At 48.6% G+C, this 19,787-nt stretch overlaps 1 protein-coding gene across 1 annotated transcript; it reads left to right on the forward strand.

The window, feature by feature from the left end:
• Window positions 1-1,347: 1,347 nt before the first annotated feature.
• On the forward strand, window positions 1,348-17,464 carry LOC111938090 (DEP domain-containing mTOR-interacting protein-like). The gene is made up of 9 exons (XM_023939671.2): window positions 1,348-2,181; window positions 8,003-8,181; window positions 11,164-11,287; window positions 12,461-12,639; window positions 13,228-13,413; window positions 13,771-13,911; window positions 14,194-14,264; window positions 15,919-16,023; window positions 17,186-17,464. The coding sequence occupies exons 1-9, from the start codon at window positions 2,078-2,080 to the stop codon at window positions 17,309-17,311; spliced, it is 1,215 nt and encodes a 404-aa protein (XP_023795439.1). The 5' UTR covers window positions 1,348-2,077; the 3' UTR covers window positions 17,312-17,464.
• Window positions 17,465-19,787: the final 2,323 nt, after the last annotated feature.

The following is a 19,787-nucleotide window of genomic DNA, read 5'->3' on the forward strand; positions in this document are numbered from 1 at the left end:
TTTACAGTGGTGCTCTGTCCTCAGGAGAAGTTGGAGTCCATCTCCCTGCCTGTCATCCTCACAGGCAGCTTTCCAAGCACAGCTCCATCCTCAGCAGCCCTGGACATCCCTGGCTGCTGTGCCCTCCCTCTGCTCCCTTGACTGTTTCCCAGGCTCAAGCTAGGGAGATAATATATTTTTAGTAGCTTCTCTTCCTTTTTTGTGTGTCTTAAGTAGAAACATTAGTGTCTAATTTAAAGGGCACATTTTACAAGGTTATTTATGGGAGAAATAAGTTTTTTTCCTCCTGTGTTTTTCACGGAAGAAGCTGGCAAGAGCTAAAATCCTTTACCTTGTTACTGTAAAACACTCTCAGGGTTGGAGCTGAGTATTTTTATTTTTTATTTTTTTAAGGAAGATAGTTATTATCCAGTGATTGAAGATAGTTATTACCCAATGATTAAAACAGCAGCAGTTTCTCCATAGCTGCAGCAGCACGGTGAGCAGTGGGATGGGCGGATTTGGAGGGCTCATGCTGGGAATGAAGGATGCTGCAGCAGGGCAGGGACAAGCCCAGCCTGCCCTGGGAGCACCTCAAAGGCTCTTTAGCTGAGCGTGGCACGGACAGCCTGGATGGGAGCAGGGCTCCAGGAGCCGTCCCGAGCGTGGCCTGGGGCTGAGCACGGCTGGGGCACAAGGGGAGCCTGTTCTGCCTTTCTGGCCCGGCTCAAACAGAGGACATGGGACAGAGCAGCTCCAGGAGAGCCCAGACAGAGCCAGCCTTGTTGGCACAGCCCATCCTGCTGCTCCCCAGCTGTTTGCCTTGGATGGGAGCACTGGCAGCGAGGTTTGTCCAGCCCCGCGTTTGTTGCCTCTGCTGCTCCTCCACCAGCAGAGAGCCAGAAGAAACCCAGCGTGCCTCCAGCTCCAGTGGTGCCTTTAGCCTGTGTCTCCTGCTCCTCCTGGCCCTGGCCCCTCCATGCTGTGTATCCTGAATCCCCAACCCAGGTTGGATTTAGCAGCATTTGTGGGATGGGGGAAATGTCAGCCTGGAAGTTTGTGCTGAGACAACGGCAAATTCACTGCCTGCTGATGAATTACTGCTATACAGGAGCTAATTAAAGAGAGTATTTCGTTTATTAGACTTTAAATTGAAGGAGAGCTTTCTCAGCTGATAGAATTTCTTTCCCTGCCCTCACACCTGAAGATTCTCCACTCCCTTTTGGTAAGATTTGTGTTTCTGAGGTTTGGTCCTCTGTGCCAGGCAATATTTTTCACTCCTGACTTCACTGATGGAAGTATGATTGCACAGGAATCTGGCACTAGTGATGGATGTCATTAGCCCCCTCCACATCCCAGTTCCTCTGCCTTTTTCTTTGCTGGTCACCATCACTTTCAGGTCAGCTCTGGCCTTGCAGCAAGTTCCTCAAATAACGGGAATGATGAGCGGTAGCTGAGGCAGGTGCCAGTGCCTGGAGGCAGATTTTAGAGGTGGTATCAGTGTCAGCTTGGCACCAGCAGAGCTCCAGACTCACCAGTGCCAGATCCTGCTTTTCACAGCCTGTGCTTCTCCACCCGACCTCTGCGGCGGCTGCTGCACAGAGGGAGGGCTCAAGCTGCTCTGATCCCCCTGTTAGCGCTGGCCACGGTGTGGGATGCATCCCAACCTGTGGAAAGGCAGAGGGAGGAAGATGGGAACAAGGCACACGGCTTGCGTTGGGGAATGGCACATCTTGAACCCCTGAGGAAAGTTTCAGCGTGAGGAAGGAACTGCTTTGCCCATCCTGCGGCTCATCCTCCGGGCCGTGTGTGCCCGCAGAGGGGGCAGAGGGGACAGAGGGGACAGAGGGGACAGAGGGGACAGAGGGGACAGAGGGGACAGAGGGGACAGAGGGGACAGAGCCTGCTGCGAGCATCCCGGCGCTGTCCCGGCTCGCAGGCGGAGGCAGAGGGCGAGCAGCGGGCTCGGATTGCAGCAGGCTCCTCCTCCGGAGCCTGCGGGAGGGCAGGAGAGGCGTGGAGCCGGAGCCGGCAGCTCCGGGCTGCCTCACCTGGCCCGGGCCGGCGGCGGGACCAGCATCTTCCCCAGCCGCATCCCATGGGAGCATCGCCAGGCATGGACAGCCTGAGCAGCAGCCTGAAGAAGAAAGCCACGGAGCAGCACTACAGGGCTGAGGTGATGATTGCTGGAGAGCAGCTGAGGTAGGAGGTCCCGGGCCCTCCTGCAGCCCGGGGCTGGGCTGTGTCCGGGGCTCTGGGCTGCATCCCGTCAGCGGCAGGCTCAAAGCTTTATCCTTGAGCAAGCTCTTTCCCCCGGGTGCTCTCCAGTACCTGCTGATCCTTCCTTCACCCACCAAAGAGTGCTGAACCAGGTCCCTTTCTGTTATGCCTTGTCCTGCTGCTCCTCTCTGGAGTTTCCCACCTTTCACCCCCAGGCACCAGGGGACTGGTGGGTGACTGTAGGTGGCAACAGATTTTTTTTCCCTTTCCACCTTCCCCGAATCACGGAGAGTGATGTGGTGGCACTGAGCAGCACCCACAAGGTCCCTGATCCTCTGCTGGATGAGAGCTGCAGCATTTCTGGGGATGCTCAGATTTTTGGGGTGATTGGAAGGGCATTCCATGGGTGCTGTGTGCCTGAACTGGAGCTTCCCTTTCCTGAAAGTCTCATTTGGGAACTTCTGCTGGTTTGTAGTCCCAGTTCTTCAGCAGCTTCTGAGGGTTTTCTTCCTCTGAAGAGAAAAATCCATTCTCCTATGCAATGTATGGCTGAGAAATGTGTTCCTTGTGTATCTGGGGTCAGAACCCCATCCTTGCTTCCATGCATCTGACTGTGGGGTTTTTTTTAGCTCTTGAGCAGTTTGATTGTTTGTATCTGGAGCCATTCTGGTTTGTTTTGAAATGTGGGTGGAAAATAGGAAAAATATCCGTGATAATGTGGGGGGTGATGTGACTTCCCTGTACCTGTTGCAGGACAGGAGCAGGTCAGACCCTGGACCATTTGGGGACTGTAAGCACGAGAAGGGAATTCAGTAAATTTATTAGTGAACAGAACGCCTCCAGTTCTTTGCACACTGGGATAAAGTTAATAAAAACTCCGAAGTTTATGTAGTTTTGGGGACATCCATCTTTTTTGTTTGTTTTTTTTTTTCTTTTTTCCCCCCATAACTGCAGTGCCTTGAAGTTTCCTGGTTTAGGGAGCTCCCAAAATCTGAGAGTTCACAGTGAGGGAGAGGAGGGTCCTTCTGCTGGGGCTGGGCACACAGCAGTTGCATCCTTCTGCTTTGGTCTGGGCAGGAAGGATGGGAAGGAGCTGCTGGTGTAAAACCTGGGGAGGAGGATGAGGGGAAGGACACCAGCCTGGCTGCTCCTTCCACTGAACCTCTGGCTGGAAGGAGAATGGAGTGAGGCAGAACACAGAGAGTTTGAATTTCTCTCTTGTGTTTTGGGATCTCACAGCCTGGCAGGTAAGGAGTTAAGTGGTATGGATCTTCCTGGCACCTGGATAGCCGGTGGAGAGCAATGGGGAAACTGAGGCAGAGAGGCTGGGTGATGTGTCAGACAGCAGCAAATGGACAGGGCTAAATGTCCAGCCCTGCTTTTCCCCAGATGTGGAGTACAGAGGCATGGAAAGGAGCCTTGCAGCTGCCCTGACTCAGTAAACCTCCATCAGCAAATAACGCTGCTGTATCCACATGAAACATCAAACATTTGTTTTTCCCTGCTCCCCGCTTCCTGCCCTGCCTCCCCACTATTACATTAAATCAAACAAACCTTTGCTCCATCTTTACAGTTCTTTGGCTTCCCAGCAAGCTTGCAAATGCCTCAGAGTTTGGTTTGGCCAGAGGGGTGAATCTGTTCAGTGTCAGGATGTGTTTCCCAGCCAGGAATAGCTGCACAAGTGAGGGCTGGTGGAATGCTCCGAGTGGATGGCTGGGAATGAAGCGGAGCTGAAGGAATCAGAGGGAGATTGCCCAGTGTGGTTTGGGTTTGTCTGTCTGTCAGAGTCCCTCTGCTTCAACAGCTGCCTGGTCCAGGGAGGAGGAAAAAGAATTTTATATTTTGAGTTTCTCCTAGAATGACAAAAATAAAATTTTCACTGATGTTTTGGCCTTGAGTCTGACAGAGCTGCTGGCTCAGGCTCCTTCCTCATATCTGCTGTCATTCCTCTTGTGTCAGGCATACGAACTTGCATGAAAATCGTATCGGTTTTACTGGGCGTCGTGTATTCCTGGGTGGCATTCTGTAAGAGAGGCCAAATTAGTCACTTCTAATTGCAACAAATGGCTTATCTACACAGAGAGGCTCTGGAACAGCTTCCTCGCTTTGCATTCACACCCTGCTGTAATCGGAGTTCCTCAAGTATGGACAAGCCCTGGTGCACTCTCATCTGGGTATTCCCATGGTCAGGAGAAGCAGCTGTGCTCTAATAGCTCTGTAAAGCTGCATTAATCATTCCTAAACATAAAACATACTCAGTAAATTTATGTCTTGCACAGAAGAAGTGAGAGGAGAAGGAGGCTTTTTTTCCTACAAAGAATAAAATTGCAATTTCTGCCACTGTACAAAACTTGCAGAGCTGAGGAGTGTTTTATTTGGAGACTCAAACTGCAATGCTGTTAAATAAAACACTTGTATCTTGATGCTCTGGAAACTGAGCTCACTAAAGGTGTGTGTGGCTGAATGTGCCAACATTTTTATTCCTGCCCAAAAGCCATTTGTCTGCAGGAGGTTTGGTGGTTCTCTGTTGGACTCGGGTCTCTTGTGGTGAGCATGACTTCCTTGAGGAATCATGGGGCACTGCTTGATCTAGCAGGGAACATTATTCAAAGATGAAACTTCATGGTCAGAATGACCTTAAAAAGCTAATTATTAAATTTCTAGCACTGGTGAAAGGGAGGACTGGGAAGTGGACTTGTGCTTATTGGGATTTTTTTTTTTTGAGATTTTAGTCTTCCTATACTAATTTCCCAATGAAATTCCTATACTTTTATTTAAATACAGGGAAAATCAAAGGTATCTCAGTGCCACTTTGGGCAGTCAAAGCCCTCCCTTGTCCCCAGATGTACTGGTGCTTTTTCAGACTGGGGGTGATGCAAACTGGGGTTTGCTGAGTGTGTTTGCAGCAGCTCTTTTGCCTGAATGTGCCTCTCCAGCAGCAGCTGCTCTGCAGAAATGCTCCTGTGTCTGCTGCTGCCTTTTAGTGAGCACTCTGTTGTTTTGGTGGTGGTGGGGGGGGTTTATTTGTTTTCTGTATGTTTGTTCCTGTGAAGATAGGAACAGAAAAGATCTTTTGGCTGATGCATCTTCCAAGGCCACTCATTTGTACTTAGCTGCTGTGGGAATGTGGACTGGAATTAATCTCCTTGAAAGATCCACCTTGTCATTTGAGATGCTCAAGGTCTGTTTACATGGGAGGTGAGGGAGAGTTTATTCCTCATCTGTTTGGATGTCCCTTTCAACAAGGCTACCCAGGATGAATAATGATGGCTTTGTAGTGACCTTGACAAAGAAACAATTTGCTTACCCAACACAACCTACCCAAAGCAAACGCACGTGGAGGCTCTGCCTGCCAAGCCAGGAGTGTTTCATAAGAGCCCATTCTCATGTTCCAGCAAGTGTTTTATCCTGACCTTATTCAGCCTTTTTTGTTTTTTCTTTTTTTTTTTTCAATCCTTTTGAAGAAGTAATATGTCCACAGAGACATAGGGCCATCTAGAAAACTCATAATATTGCACATTATTATAGATTTCCTTAATTTTCTTTTTATCTGGAAGCATGATTAGAGCCCACTCATGGTTTCACCAACTTTGTTTTTGTAACAGCACACGAGAGCTGTGACATCCTGGGGCTGAAGGACAAAGTTTGTCTCTTCAGGGTTGACAGGAAACAGTAAACAAGAGGAAAGTGAAAAGTCCACAAGGACACTTGAGCCAAGCCTCTTCCGCTGCCCTGAGTCTGCAGGACAGAGGGAAAATTTGTCACAGGCTGAACAGAGCCCTTAAAGGTCCAAGATGCTGCTCCAGAGGTGCTGAAATCCCACTTAATTCCTGTCCTGGAAATTGCTCCCAGTCGAATATTTTCAGAATAAGTGTAGTTCTTAATTTTTAAATCATAGGCCTCAGCAGCATTGCTTCATCATTTTTTTATTATTATTTTTTAAATTTTATTTTTAATTTTATTTATCTCCTTCAAAAATCTGTGCATTTTTTTCTGTATTCTGAAACATGATTAAATAAAGGGAATAAAATAGGGGAAATAGTGTTCTCTTAACCAGTTTCTATTCAGGCCTTGTGTGATAATGGTCCGTGTATTATTGTATATATAGGGGCTGTGTGTGAGTGTAAATATATATATATTTATAGACTCCTGTAGACTCTTGATGGCAACAGAGCAATCTTGGAACATTTCTTATCTTTACCAAACATTCCTCTAGAGTGCCTTCCCACTTGGTGATGGTGAAGGAGAGAAAACATAAAAATTGGCTGTGTCTTCCTCCACAGGTGGGGAGCCTCTGCTTGCAGTCACTGCTGACTGTGTCTGGTTGCATTTTGACAGTGGACCATGAAATAAAGGAAGAAAAAAGACAAAAACTCTAAAAATAGCAGGGCAGCTGTCTGTGGAGTGTTCTTTCTGGGTAAAATCCATCTGCAGAAGGAGTGCTGGTCACATGTGGGAATCAGCCTCCAGGTAAAGAGTGAAATGCTGGATATGGACCTCAGGATTTGAGGGAGGTCTGTGCAAGGCAAGGCCAGGAGCTGGTTCTGCATGAATCTTTAGTATTTTAATTAGCAGGAAGGTCTGAAAACTTCTGTCAACTTCACAGCATAAATTACAAAAATCAATTACTAATTATTCCTCTAATAAAGTGTTCTATGGTAAAACTTTTTGGAAGTTAGTTATTTGTAAATCCTACAATATAGGATAATCCATTACTAGCTGATAGTTTTTTAGGGTATTTAAACTTCTTGTGAGGTACCTAAAAGTGTTGTCCAACAGGCATAACTTTCCCAAAAAAGAACAAAAGAACTTGAGGCATGAAATAATGACAGGCTACAGTGTTTAATGCCTTAGTAAAACTCACTGGCTGGGGGCAAAGCTGGGAATTGCAATGAATAATTTTAAATGAAAACCATCCTAGTTAGAGAGATGTTTAATTAACATCTCTCCTCAGAGCCTGCTGCACACACTGGGCACTTTTCAGCACTGGTGTTTTGGGAACAGTCATGGCTACAGGGCAAAAGTTTGGCCCCTGGACAGATCTCCTGCCAAACTGGGCTGGAGCACAGAGGAACTCTGTGCCTCTCTCAGTTGTTAATTACCTTTTGAAAGTCAAAGCTGTGCTCACCTGAGTAACCTTCCCCGAACGTCGGAGCTGCAGCGCAGCCGTGGCAGCGGGCTCTGGGGGTAGGAGGGTCATTGTTTGGGTAAACTCTGTCCAGTCAGTCCCAGCTGGAGCCAGAAAACGTCAGGGCTCTTGTGCACCGCTGCTGTGGTTGGTGGGTATGTGGATTAGGTAGTGCTGGCATCCACCTGGCACTCTTTGCTTGGGCAGAAGGAAGGAGGGCTCCTGTTACCGCTCCCACCTGGAGTTATGAGTAAGGCCCTGTCCTTTATTCCTGCTTTTGTGGCCGTGGGGAAGGAGAACCAGACACAGAATCGTGCCAAGATAACAAATACACTCACTGCTGGTTTTTTCAGGGTTTTGTTCCCTCTTCACCCCATTTGGTTGGCTGCTGTGTGTTTTAGAGGCTTGTTTAGAATGAAGAGACATGTGTGGGTCACACTACATCTGCTCAGGCAGCCTGAGTGGTGGCAGGAGGAGAGAAGGGGGCGGTGCAGGGGCTCCTTGGGATTGTCTGATTGGGATTGACTGATGCAGTCTGGCAATGCCCAGGGGTTTGGTTGAATTGATCAGTCCCTGCACATCCAGGGTGGTGTCTCCAGGCTGGGCAGATGTGGGCCATCACACCCAAACCCCCCTGAGATGCCAGCTGTGCTCAGTGGCTGCCTCTCCCGCCAGGCTCCGGCTGCACGACGGGAAGCTGATCAAGGACAGGAGGTACCACCTGCGGACCTACCCCAACTGCTTCGTGGCCAAGGAGCTCACGGACTGGCTCATCGACCACAAGGAAGCGCCCGACCGCGAGACCGGCATCCGCCTGATGCAGAAGCTGATGGATCACTACATCATCCACCACGGTGTGTGGGTGTCCTGCCACCCCCAGGGCGGGGCTGTGTGTCTGCTCAGCCCCTGTGGCCCTCAGCCCAGCAGGCAGGAGCGTGCCCAGGCCCCCGTGTGCCGCCCTGCCATGGGTGAGGGCTCCTGGAGAGGCTGCATGGGGCTGGATCTGTGTGAGGCTGTGCTGGTTTGGGGGATGTGCCAGCTCCCTGCCCAGCAGAGAAGGGCCTTGGGCTGTGCACTGGTAAAATGATGTCTAAAGTGTCTCCTCTTTGAAAGCAAGCTCAGTAACACCTGGCCCTTATTCCTGTACCCAGGCAGGTGGATGTTTTTACGGCAGCTGGTCTGGCTCATGTCTATGTCACACAGAAATGGAAGCTGAATTACAGCATGTGCTTCACATCTGCAGGAAAATTCAATTTCTTACCATAAGACCCCAGTATTCCTTAGTTGTCCCATGATGGGACAAATAGGGCTGTGGAGTCCACATTACTCCAAGGAAAATTTAATCTGGCACTTGTGAACCTGGAGCTGAAGGAATCCTGCCTCCCGTGGGATTTAAGTGTGTGCTGCCATGTGTGGAACCTAATTAAAAAAAAATAATAAAAGGAAGGAAAAAGGAAGCATGAAGAAAAAGCAGCTTGATGCTCAAGCCCAGCTCTTAGCAGTATTCAGGGTTTTTTTCCTTTTTCAAACATCTTTGGAACTTTGAGGAGTTTTGAATTAGCTCAGGTCACATAGTGAGCTCTGTGCTGTAGAGCAAGGTCTAGCCCTTGGTCCCGACACAACAAGAGGAAACAAGCTGTGCTTCAGCTGGGCAAAAAGCAATTCCTGTCCATGTGGTTTTCAGGCCCAGCCAAAACCAAAAGGCCCAGACTGTCAAACAGCCCTGGGACACCTCTGCCATCGGTGGGAAGGGCGGTGGCTGAGCTTTCCTGCTCCCAGGGCTTTGGGACAGGAGCTGTGGCAGCCTGGAGCTGGTGCTGGTTTGTCACACGAGGATGTAGTTGAGGAGACAGCAGCAGATGATGACCACACCACACCAAACCCTCTCCTCCCCCCTGCTTCTCTGGGCTGCAGAAATAGCTGCCTTTGACCACTGCAATGCAAACATTCCCTGTTGCCATCTGCTACTTGCTGAGGGTAATGCCCTTTACATTAAACTGCCTTGAATAAAAATAAACTGCTGCTGGGCTTTGTCACAAAAAGCTGAAGCAGAGAGTTCTCAGTTAACCATTAACACACCTGATTATTTTTCCATCTCTCCAGCTGACAGTTTCAAATAAATCCATTAGTTAATTAAACCTCTGCAGCACTGGGTACCAGCACTGTTTTGATTGCTTATTAGGACATGTCCTTCCTGCTCCTGTGACAATTCTTGGCAGGACATAGAAGTTGACTTTCCAACTTTCCTTGTGTCCATTAATTTTGTTAGTCCTGTGGAAAGAGGGATGTCAGCTAATGCAGCACAGCGCTGGGTGCTTGGCAATTGTCTGGCTGAACTGTTTGCCCTCTTCTCCCCTGGCATCCAGATAATTATCTCATGAAGATCATTGTGTTGCCTCTTAATTGTCTGGTGTGCTTTGAGCTTTGGTTCTGTTACACACTGGAAACACATTCAAATTGGTCTTTAAATAGGAAAACTGCTTTGGTTTTCTATGGGCACAGTCCTGTAGGATTTTTTTTTTTTTTTTTTGTTCTATTCCTGGTTGCAATGGCTTTGGAATTGTTGTTCCTTGGAATTATGAGGCTGCAAACTTTCACTGTTAAAACAACATTCTCATCCTGCCCTCGTGCTCGGTGAGTCACAGGCTTTGGAGTCCTGATTGCATCTGAGACAGCTGCTCTGCAGGAATGATGAGCCTGAGATAATCTGACAAGTTTTAGCATTTTGCTGCTCACCTGAAGGGGAATGTGGTTTTGCCAGTCTACTCAGATGGATGAAAAAGTGTTAAAATTTTCACAAGAAGTATCTTGAATCTTTCGAATTTCATTTTAGTGGATGATGTTACTTTAGTGAGGAAACATTTGTGGTTTTTCTTTTTCTCTTTGACTAATTTCCTTTGTTTTCCAGGCAAACTCTTTATTCTGTTTTTTTGTTGTTTGGGTTTGTTTCTTTTCACAACTTGAATTTCTTCTTCTGTCAGGTAGGTGGAGCTGAAGGCAGGCTGACTTTTAATAGCTGAACTATGATTTTTGGGCTGGGATTTTTTGTCTTTAATTAAAGTTTTTGAGAGTTTATTTGTACTTGTAGTTTAGGAGTCTGTTTCAGGCAGGTTTATCTCACAATTGTATCCCAAATATTTATCTGCTAAAGGTTACTTCAACTACAGAATTGTGCATTTACAGTCTGTGTGGCCATCCCCACGATCAATCTGAGGCTTTTCATACAGATTTAATTATTCCACTTGTATTGCACCTGGCTTTGAATGAAATTTTTTCTTGAGGTCAGTTTGCCATGCAAATGAATTGGGCAGAGTTGGCACAAAATGATGTGGAAAAGTTTGTGCCATTTTTTCATTTTTTGGCTTATGAGTATTTTTGACAGACAAGTGATTTTATGGGAGTTTGAGTGGAGTGTGGTTTTTTTCCCTCTGTCCTTTAATTCTGCTTACATGTGGCTGTATTTTATTTTTTAAAAGTTGATTGAGACAATTCTGTTCATCATCTTTTACTCTAAATCTAAACATGAACGATTAAATGAAAAAAAAAACCCCACCTGTTTATTCTAATAAATATTTTAATGTCTGGAACAAAATGCAGACCCCAAGTCCAGCTTTGCCAAGGTCTGTACTTTGGAACTGACCTTTCCCACCAGCATGAGCTTCAGGTATTCACGAGCAGGTAACTTCTGGGGACTGAGGATGCCGATTGTTCCACGGCACGAGGGGCACAGGGAAGGACGTGGCACGAAGCCCTCCCAGCTTTTAGGCTGGAGACAGCATCCTGCTGAGCCCTGAGTGTCCATCACAGACTGACATCCCTGCCCTGTGTTCTTCCAGTCTGTGATGAGCACTCGGATTACAAGGATGCCAAGCTGCTCTACCGCTTCCGCAAGGATGACGGGACCTTCCCCCTCAGCAAGGACGTGAAGGTGTTCATGCGAGGGCAGAGCCTCTATGAGAAGTACGTGAGTCCTCCCCTGGCACTGGGGCACTGGGACTGTGCCCTGCTGGCTGTGCTGGCTGCTGGTGCCCTGCAGCTGGGAGCCACAGCTCCTGCTGGCGCTGCTTTTCCTTCTCTGCATCCCTGCTGTCCCCCTGGGAAATGCTGTTTCCTGAGCCCTGCCACAGCTGCAGGACAACCAGTGTCCTTGGGGATGGGACAGGAGCTTTGCTATGAACTCGTGGATGCTTCCAAGGGCTCCAGCCCATGTGCAGGGTCTGGGATTTGGTACAGGGAAGGGCAGTTTGAGTGTTCCAGTGGCCGTTCCCAGCACTCTTCCACCAGCTGTATTAGGACTTGTGTCCCACCAAAGTCAGCAAGGTATGGGACTTTCAGGACCTTCATGGGCCTGGGTGCCTGCCCCTTGCTCAGCCTGTTTGCAAAATTCCTAATAGGAAAGGTTGTTCCCAGGGAGTAGAGAAAACTCCTTCCACCTCCAAGTGTTTAGTTTTCTTTGTGTTGATTGTTCTGGTTCTAAATCCAAGCCATCTCTCCAGAGTTTAACCCCACCCCACTCTCTGGACCTGTTTCCTTTAACAGCTCCCTCACATCTTCACATCCTCCCACTCCGGCAAGGAGGGTCACAAACTGGTCCTGAAGGAGAGTCCTCCAGCAGGGCGGGTGGTGATTTTGGGTGTGTCCCTGCCCTTCTGCCAGATGTGCATCCCTTGTTCTGTGCTCTCGATCCTCAGCAGTGGCCGTGGGTTGGGGAGAGCATCCCGGCAGTGATGGCTGAGCCGGCTGCACCCTCTCGTGGAGACACTGGATTTAGCTCTCACAGGCTGCCTGTGGAGCACCTGCAGACCGAAACCCACCCTGTGCTTGCATTTGGACTGTCTGCCATGTGCTACCCACGCTCAGCCGCTTGCTTGGCTTTCCCTGTGATCTTTAGCTGAGCTCACAGCCCAACTGGTTTTGCTGGAGCTTCTGCCTCGCTGTGATGAAGATTTCCAAAGGTGCCCGACTGCAGCTCCGTGTTCCTCCCTCCCTTCCCGCTGCTCCCCGGCAGGAATGCTCTGGCTGCGATGCTTTGCCCGCTTCCCTCGGCCTCGCTTCAGCCGGCTGCAGCTGCCGGGGGGATTGGCAGGGATGGATGTTCGGCATCACTGGAGCCTTGTCCCACCTCTGTGCCAGGCTGGTGAGCGTGGAAGAGTCAATCCTGAAGATGAGGGAGGAGAACTCGGTGAAGTACCAGAGGACTTTCCTGGGCTCTGAGATGATCGACTGGCTCATTCAGGAGGGAGAAGTGGAGAACAGGCAGGAGGCAGTGGAGCTGGGACGGGCACTGCTGGAGCACGGCATCATTCAGCATGGTGAGTTGGGCTGGAAAGCGAGGGGTGAGCGAGGAACAAATCCCCATTCATGCTGGGCAACAAGTGCTGGTCAAGTGCCCACTTGGAGATGGCAATGGAGCCTTTTAGTTCTATGTTTGGAGCTGGTGACCTTTGAAACTGGAGCAATCTTTTACCATCCACAAAGGCTTCGAGATGAAATCTGAGCTCTTGCTCTTCAGTTCTTCAAAGCCACCGGCCACAGGGCTGGGCTGCACCCCTGGGTTTGGAGGGCTGGGGCGTGAGGATGTAATGTTTAGCTCCTCTTGGCTGGCGATCACATCCATCTGCTATAATTAAACTTCCAATTCAGAAGGCAGGGAGTCCTCTGAGTGTCCTGGGACAGGGGCAGGTGGAGGGCTGTGACACTGAGTGCACCCCTGGGGGGATGGCAGCTCTTGGGGGGTGGCCCTGCTGTTCCTCCCTCCCTGCAGACAGCATTCCCAAAGAGGCAGAAAAGCTGCAGTAGAGCACAGGGGCATTAGAAGCAATTCACGAGGGTCCCTCAGGATATTTGTTATATATTTTTCCACCCCCTCAGCCTCTCCCTCCTCCCCTGTTCTCTCCTAGTCTCCAATCGGCATCACTTCTTTGACAGTGACATTCTCTATCACTTCTGGATCAACTTTCGGCGGCGGCGGCGTCTGACGGAGTTACTCAATGAGAACTCTTCCCGTGCCCTCTCCGAGAGCCCTGACAGCCCCTTCTGCCTTCGCAAGCTCAACCCAGACCCGGGCAACACCAGCTTCCTCTCTGGTAACTGTGGATGTGAAAGCAAGCTTACACTGCCAGAGGACCCCCGGAATGAGGGTGTTGCTCCAGCAGAGTTTAAGGGGTTCCTCTGGGCGTCCCATGAAGTGAACACCCATCCCACTGGTTTGTGGTGGATGTCACAATGCAGTGGCAGTCTCTAGCACAGACCCCTGTCCCAGGAAAATAACTCAACTTAGCTCAGATCAGCTCTTGATCTTTCTTTGAAGCTGGTTTTACTCTTTCTAAGCTCACATACCTTCTTCAGTGCACACATACCTTTCAAGTCAGGCTTGGGGGGAAGTTTGTTATTTTAAGCTACTCTGTTTTTTCATAGAAAAAAATGTTATGTGCTTTTTTCAGTCCAGACCAACAAGGAGATCAAAGTTGTCTCAGCAGTTCGAAGGAGCAGCATCACTTCCCTCTCTGGAAACTCCAACGCCTACTTCAGCGCTCCTCCTACGCTGGTATTCCCCCCTGTGGCTGAGTGCAACCCCAAATCAGGTCTGAGCTTCTGCCTTGCCTGTTGTTATGTGGGAGACACCTACTCCTTCAGGGCATGGGCTCAAGCCCAGGTCCAAGCCCACCAAACCCATCAGCCTCACCTCTGCATCTTGATTTGAAAATGTTTGGAAAATCACTGAGATGAACACAGAGGTTTCTGTGTGCAGGAACTGTGGTTCTAACATCTGTTTTCCAGCCCAGGGTAATCCCCAGGCTGCCTTGTTATGCACTTTAGTGTACAAACCCCTTGATTCTGATAGAATCTGTCACCTTCTGCTCTAGTGTTAAAGAGACCTGTCACCAACGAAGAGCTGCTGTCCCCTGGGGCCCCCTATGTCAAGAAAACGCTGACTGTGAGTGACCATTGGGAATGGCATTGCTAATCCAGCAGTATCCAGCTCCCTGCTGCTCTTGGGTGGTTTTCTGTTGGCTGCTCTGACCTCTCTATGCTAAAACTTTGACTGTGTGTCACATCATCGTGGCTTTTTGGTGGTGACTCTCTAGGGGTCAATGTCTTCACACATTATTGTGGGTGGAAATGTGCTCAGCCCCTCTGAGAACTTAATGTATATCCATGAGGTAGATCAGAAAAAAAAAAAAAAAAAAAAAAAAATTTGGCTAGAAAAAAATCTCCTATTTTGGAGTTTTTTGCCATTGGTCAGGTTGGCACAGGTTGCCCAGAGCAGCTGTGGCTGTCCCTGGATCCTTGGAAGTGTCCAAGGCCAGGTTGGACAGGGCTTGGAGCAACCTGGGATAGTGGAAGGTCCCTGCTCATGGCAGGGGGGTGGAATGAGATGATCTTTAGGTGCTTTCTAATCCAATCCATTCTAATATTCTGTGATTTTTGTTCCACCCCGCTGCATGCAAATTGTAGTACCAGTAAGTCTTGTGACACTTGGGGCTGTGACACTCACCCTCTGTCACACTTATGCACAGCTTTGTGCATCTTTCAGGTCCCTCTGCAGATCAGGGGTGTTGATATGATCCATCAGCATCTCGTGGAGCTGCACTGAATGAGGGAACATCCAAGGGCCAGTACTGCCTTCCTTGTGATGGGCTTTTTACATGGACACACCTCCAGGACGCTGCAGACAATCTGAGTTTGGGGCTTTTGCTTTTTAAATTACTTCTAAAGCTATAAGAATTTGACTGGTCAAGTCAGGGCTGGTGGGTGCTGGGTGGAAATGTTACCAGACAGCTGTAGGACCCTGTGGATCCTATTGCACTTGGTTATTTTTGTGTCCCATCCCTTCAATGCCCACCTCTGAAAGGGCCAATCTCACAGAAAGCAGTGTAGGAAGAGTGAGGGCTGCCTTGCCATGCTGGTTTGGCACCAGGAAATCATGTGGATGACATTCCCAAATTAAGTGTGCTGTAGAAAATGGTGGGAAGGAGCAAAAAAAAATCAAGCTGGTGATTAGCATGGCACATCTGAGGACGTGCTGCTCATTCTCCTCCTGAACGCCCTTGCCCTGCCCTTCAACTCTGCCAGCCTGGGCCTTTCATGGCTCATTTCCTCCTGCTTAGCTCTGCAGTTGCTGTTATTTATTTATATGGGTGATGTGCAAAGCCCCTTGGGAATTCTTTTTCTCCTTTGGTCACTTCAGAGGGCCGCAGTATCCGAGCAAACTGCTCTGGCAGGCTGACATCAGCGTGGGGCAAGGCAAGAGCAGCCCCTTCCAGCCAGGAAATGCTCTGCTGTGCCAAGGAAAAGTGCGCGTGCTCTGGGGGTGTTCTCAAGCTTGCTCGTGGTGCATGCCTTGCCCTTCAGCTTAATGCCGCCTGTGATTCTCCTTCCTGCACAGGCTGACAGGGAATTAATCATAAAACAGCTTTGCAATTAATCAGGGAGCAATTAATCAGTTCTGCTTCTCACTTGGTGCACGGCCCTTTCTCTCCCGCCCATAACGGGTTTGGATCATGAGCTCTCTGTCTCTCTGGGAACTGTGGCATCCCCTCTCTCCAGCCCATTCCTTGGTTTTTAAGCCCCTTTTGTTGTGCTTGCAGATTGTGGGGGATGCAGTGGGCTGGGGGTTTGTGGTTCGAGGAGGAAGACCTTGCCACATCCAGGCAGTGGACCCAGGAGGACCTGCTGCAGCTGCAGGGATGAAGGTACTTATTACTCATGGAGGATAAACAGGAGATGGGATTTGTGTCCTGTTGGAGCTTTTTGAGCTGAACACTTCTTCCATGATATTCCCACCTCCTGCTCTGGGGATCAGACTGCTGGCATGGGCACGTGGAGCTCAGGAGAGGTGGAGGGAGGGATGCTCTCTGCAGGCAGAGTGCCCCGTGTGTGGTGGCAGAGTGGAGGATTTGCCTTTTCCAAGGCAGCACAGGAGCCGTGGTCAGCTAAAACTCAAACTCAAAAACCTCTGCCATCCCTGTGCCAGGCCTTGGAACTGTCAAAACTGTTTGAGCTGCTAAAAACAAAGCAGAGAATTCCCAGCTCCGTTCAAGTGACTTTCTATAACCTCAGGGAAGCAAGGAAGGGGAAGAGCTTTGTCCTGAATCACTTCTCTCAGTTCCTGGAATGCTCAGTTCCTGAGCATTTTGTTTCCATGCTATTAGCAATGGACTTCTGCATGGAGCTGTTTTCCATGTACACAAAAACTGTAATAATATTAAATTGATGCCTTGATCTGATTTATCAAGTAATTTCCAGTATTTCCAGCTCAAGAGAAATGAACTTAGAGCTTGAAACTCAGTTTAGGCCCAGGCATGCGAGTTTGGTGTGAAGTCTTAGTCATGAATGAAAGAAGTGCTGAGTTTCCCAGTTCCCTACAGGAACTCCAGCAGCAAGGGAGTAATTTCTAAAAGCTGATATAAGTCTAAAGTCACATGAATATTTGAAATAATGGGATTGTTCAGAGGCAGAGTGTGACTCCTTGTTTGCTTCAGGCAGGATTGGAAGGGGATGGATGAATTTGTTTCATTTACTCAAGAGCCCAGTTAATTTCTCCTTACCTAATCTCATTTGCTACCAAATTGCTGGATGTTAATATTGTGCTTCATTTCCATCTGTGAAATGAGCCACTGCTCATAAATGAGTCTTTTTTTACTCTGTTAGCTCACAGCCTAAATCCCTTTGGTCCCATTTTTATGACACAGTGATTGCAGCACTTTGTGATTATTGGTGTAGCTAAGGGGTGGTGATGCTTGAGGGTTTCCAGGATTTTGACACAAGTTATTTGCATCACAGCCCCTGGTTCCAGTTAGTCCTGGGCAGGAGGTGCTGTGGGACTGAGGGTAACCTGTCCCTCCTCTCTTGCAGGTGTGCCAGTTTGTTTTCTCAGTGAATGGGGTCTACGTTCTGCATCTGGACTATCAGACCATCAGCAGCCTCATCATGACAGGACCACGGACTCTGGTGATGGAAGTGATGGAAGCCATTGAATGAGCCAAGGAGCCTCATCCCACTGCTGCTGGAAAAGGCAGGACTGTCCACTTGGCAGGGATGGACTGTGGGGAGGGACCAAGCTCGACCGCTCACTGTGATGTGTTAACCAGGCATTTTGATGTATTTTCAAATAAATACATTCTGATGGACAAATCTTGGATTTTTCTGCTCTTGAAATATTTGTCTCTGCCTGCTCTTAGGGTGTCTAAGCTCTTGCAGCTCCTTTTTAGTGCCAGTGTGAGAACTCAGCACTTAATGAACCCCACCTTAGAGCAGCCCTTCACCAGCCAAGCTGTGAGGCAGGTGGCAAAGCTGGTAAGCAGCAAGGAGTTTATACCAAGTGGGTCTGTCTGAGCTGCCCTGAGCTGTCTGGGCACTCTTCTGAGAACACAATGTGCTCTCCAGATGGCCCCATAAGCTGTGCCACCAGCTCTGTCAAGAAAATAAGGAAATGAATACAGGAATGTGTGTTCCCTGTAAAGTCTAAGGCTCCTGCTACTCTCCTGGCATAGCCAGGCTCACAGCCAGGGCTGGCTGCTGTTCCCAGCTGTTTCTTGAAAAGGTGACACTACCATGATTGTGCTTTTAGTGCTCCCACCCTTTAATAAGGCTTAATTTCTTTAATCAGCTTTACCTCAGCAAGGAGGCAGGCAGAGATCCCCAACACCATAGGCTGCTACCAGCCTAATGGGGGGTGGTGGTAAAGGAGGGACCAAAACCAGACAGTGCCCAAAAGGGAATGCATCCTAGTCTGATTCTGGCTCTGGGAAGGCACAAAAATGACTGAAAGCCACCAAAATCCAGCCCTCTGTCCCCTGCTGCTTTCAGGACAGCTATATCTGCAGCCAGTGCAAAATATGCCTTGCAAAGTACCCTGAAAGTGAACTAAATATAGAAAAACAGGTGATAACAAGATTTTAGGGAGGTTTCCTTCTTTCCAGTTCACAGAGCATCCTGTTTGTGATTAGCCTGCCGTGCTGTGCATAGACAGGATGATTGCCAGCACTCCTGCTTAGGGCAGGGTCCTCAGGGCAGCTCCTCTGGCCACAAACCAAGCCTTAAAAAAAAAAAAACCAAAAGTCCAAAAGTAGTAATTTTGGTTTGTGTTAAAATGGGCTTGACTTTTTGGGGGAATCTGATGTCAGGTGTGTATCAGGTGTTGCCGTACTGCTGGCTGCCTTTTTTCCCCCTTGGTAAAAAGGGAGATCTGCTCCCCCCAGTGCTGGTGCTGAGGTAATGGAGCACAGAATTCCTGGAACAGATCCCAGGCAAGATGTTTGCATTGATAATTGGGGTCCTTCCAGCCCCTAAGTGGAACCAGACCATCTCCTCAGCTGTTTGTCAATAAACTCACAGTGGTTATTTGCAGCATTCAGTGCATGAGTTCAGCAAACTCCATCTGCCTTTCTGCTTTTCAAATTCTCTTTAGGGAGAGTTTGGGTGTCTGTGATGTCCCAAAGGTTTAACCCAGGGTGCTTGGCTTGCACTAAGGTCAAATCCAGAAAATTTAGGCATGGTGTGGTCACCTTGGGAAAGGCAGGTCAGGAAAGAACACCCTGAACACGAGCACTGAAAACAGCTTCAGATTTTTCTGTGTCAAAGCAGGAATTTTTAATTCTGTATCTAAATTCCTTGAAAGCTCAGGAGGTAAGTGCTAACTTCTTTCTCTCCTACTTTGAAAGAAAACTGTAGCAGCTCTGAGCAACATCAGAAACCCATTAGGAATTAAAGAAATGGTAATTAATGGTATTTGCACATAGGGCAGTGACAACCCTCTCTCCATGGGGTACAAAATGCTCTGTCCTTTGTTTTATTAAGAATTTGTTGCCCACTTTTGCCCAGAGAAAGCTGTGGCTGCCTCATCCCTGGAAGTGTTCAAGGCTGTGTTGGATGGGGCTTGAAGCACCCTGGGATAATGGAATGAGTTCCTTTTACAGGGGTTGGAATAACATGCTCTCTTATGTCCCTTCCAACCTAAACCCTTCTGTAATTCGATTATTTAAGTGCTTCCTTTTGGTGTTATCCTTTGGTCTGTATTTTGTGATGCTTTTAAGTACTTACAAGATTATATAATAAAACTTCAAAGAGATAACAAGTGTTTGTTCATTGTGCAAAATATTTTGAAAACTATGACTTTTTTTTTTCCCATTTAACTCAACACTTCCAAAGGTATCTGAGTTTCCTGCTGAGTGGCGATGCAAATTGTGACAGGAGACTGATGCTGACAGTCCCTGCAGACACAGCTGAAAATCTGGCCTCTGTAAGGAGAAATGTCACTGTCATTCCATTCCTCGTGGCAATGAGGACAAAATCTGCCCACAAGAAGTTTTGGCAGGGAGCTGTGCATCTCTCCAGGTGCTCCTGGTGCTCGGATCCCTCCGGCAGGAGCTCGGGGCTGGATCCACAGCTGAGGAGCCCGTAGCAGCTCACGGTGAGCTCCAGTTCAGCATTCAGCCTCTGGCCCTGCAGGACCTAC

This window comes from Cyanistes caeruleus, chromosome 16, assembly GCF_971803275.1.
Source record: "Cyanistes caeruleus chromosome 16, bCyaCae1.hap1.1, whole genome shotgun sequence".
Lineage (NCBI taxonomy): Eukaryota > Metazoa > Chordata > Aves > Passeriformes > Paridae > Cyanistes > Cyanistes caeruleus.

Bases quoted from the DNA above. Each gene is read 5' to 3' on its own strand.
- LOC111938090 (XM_023939671.2), top strand. From the start codon at position 2,078: ATGGGAGCATCGCCAGGCATGGACAGCCTGAGCAGCAGCCTGAAGAAG. The intron at 11,288-12,460 runs GTACGTGAGTCC...CCTCTGTGCCAG, and splicing joins GGGCAGAGCCTCTATGAGAA to GCTGGTGAGCGTGGAAGAGT. The intron at 13,414-13,770 runs GTAACTGTGGAT...TGCTTTTTTCAG, and splicing joins CAACACCAGCTTCCTCTCTG to TCCAGACCAACAAGGAGATC.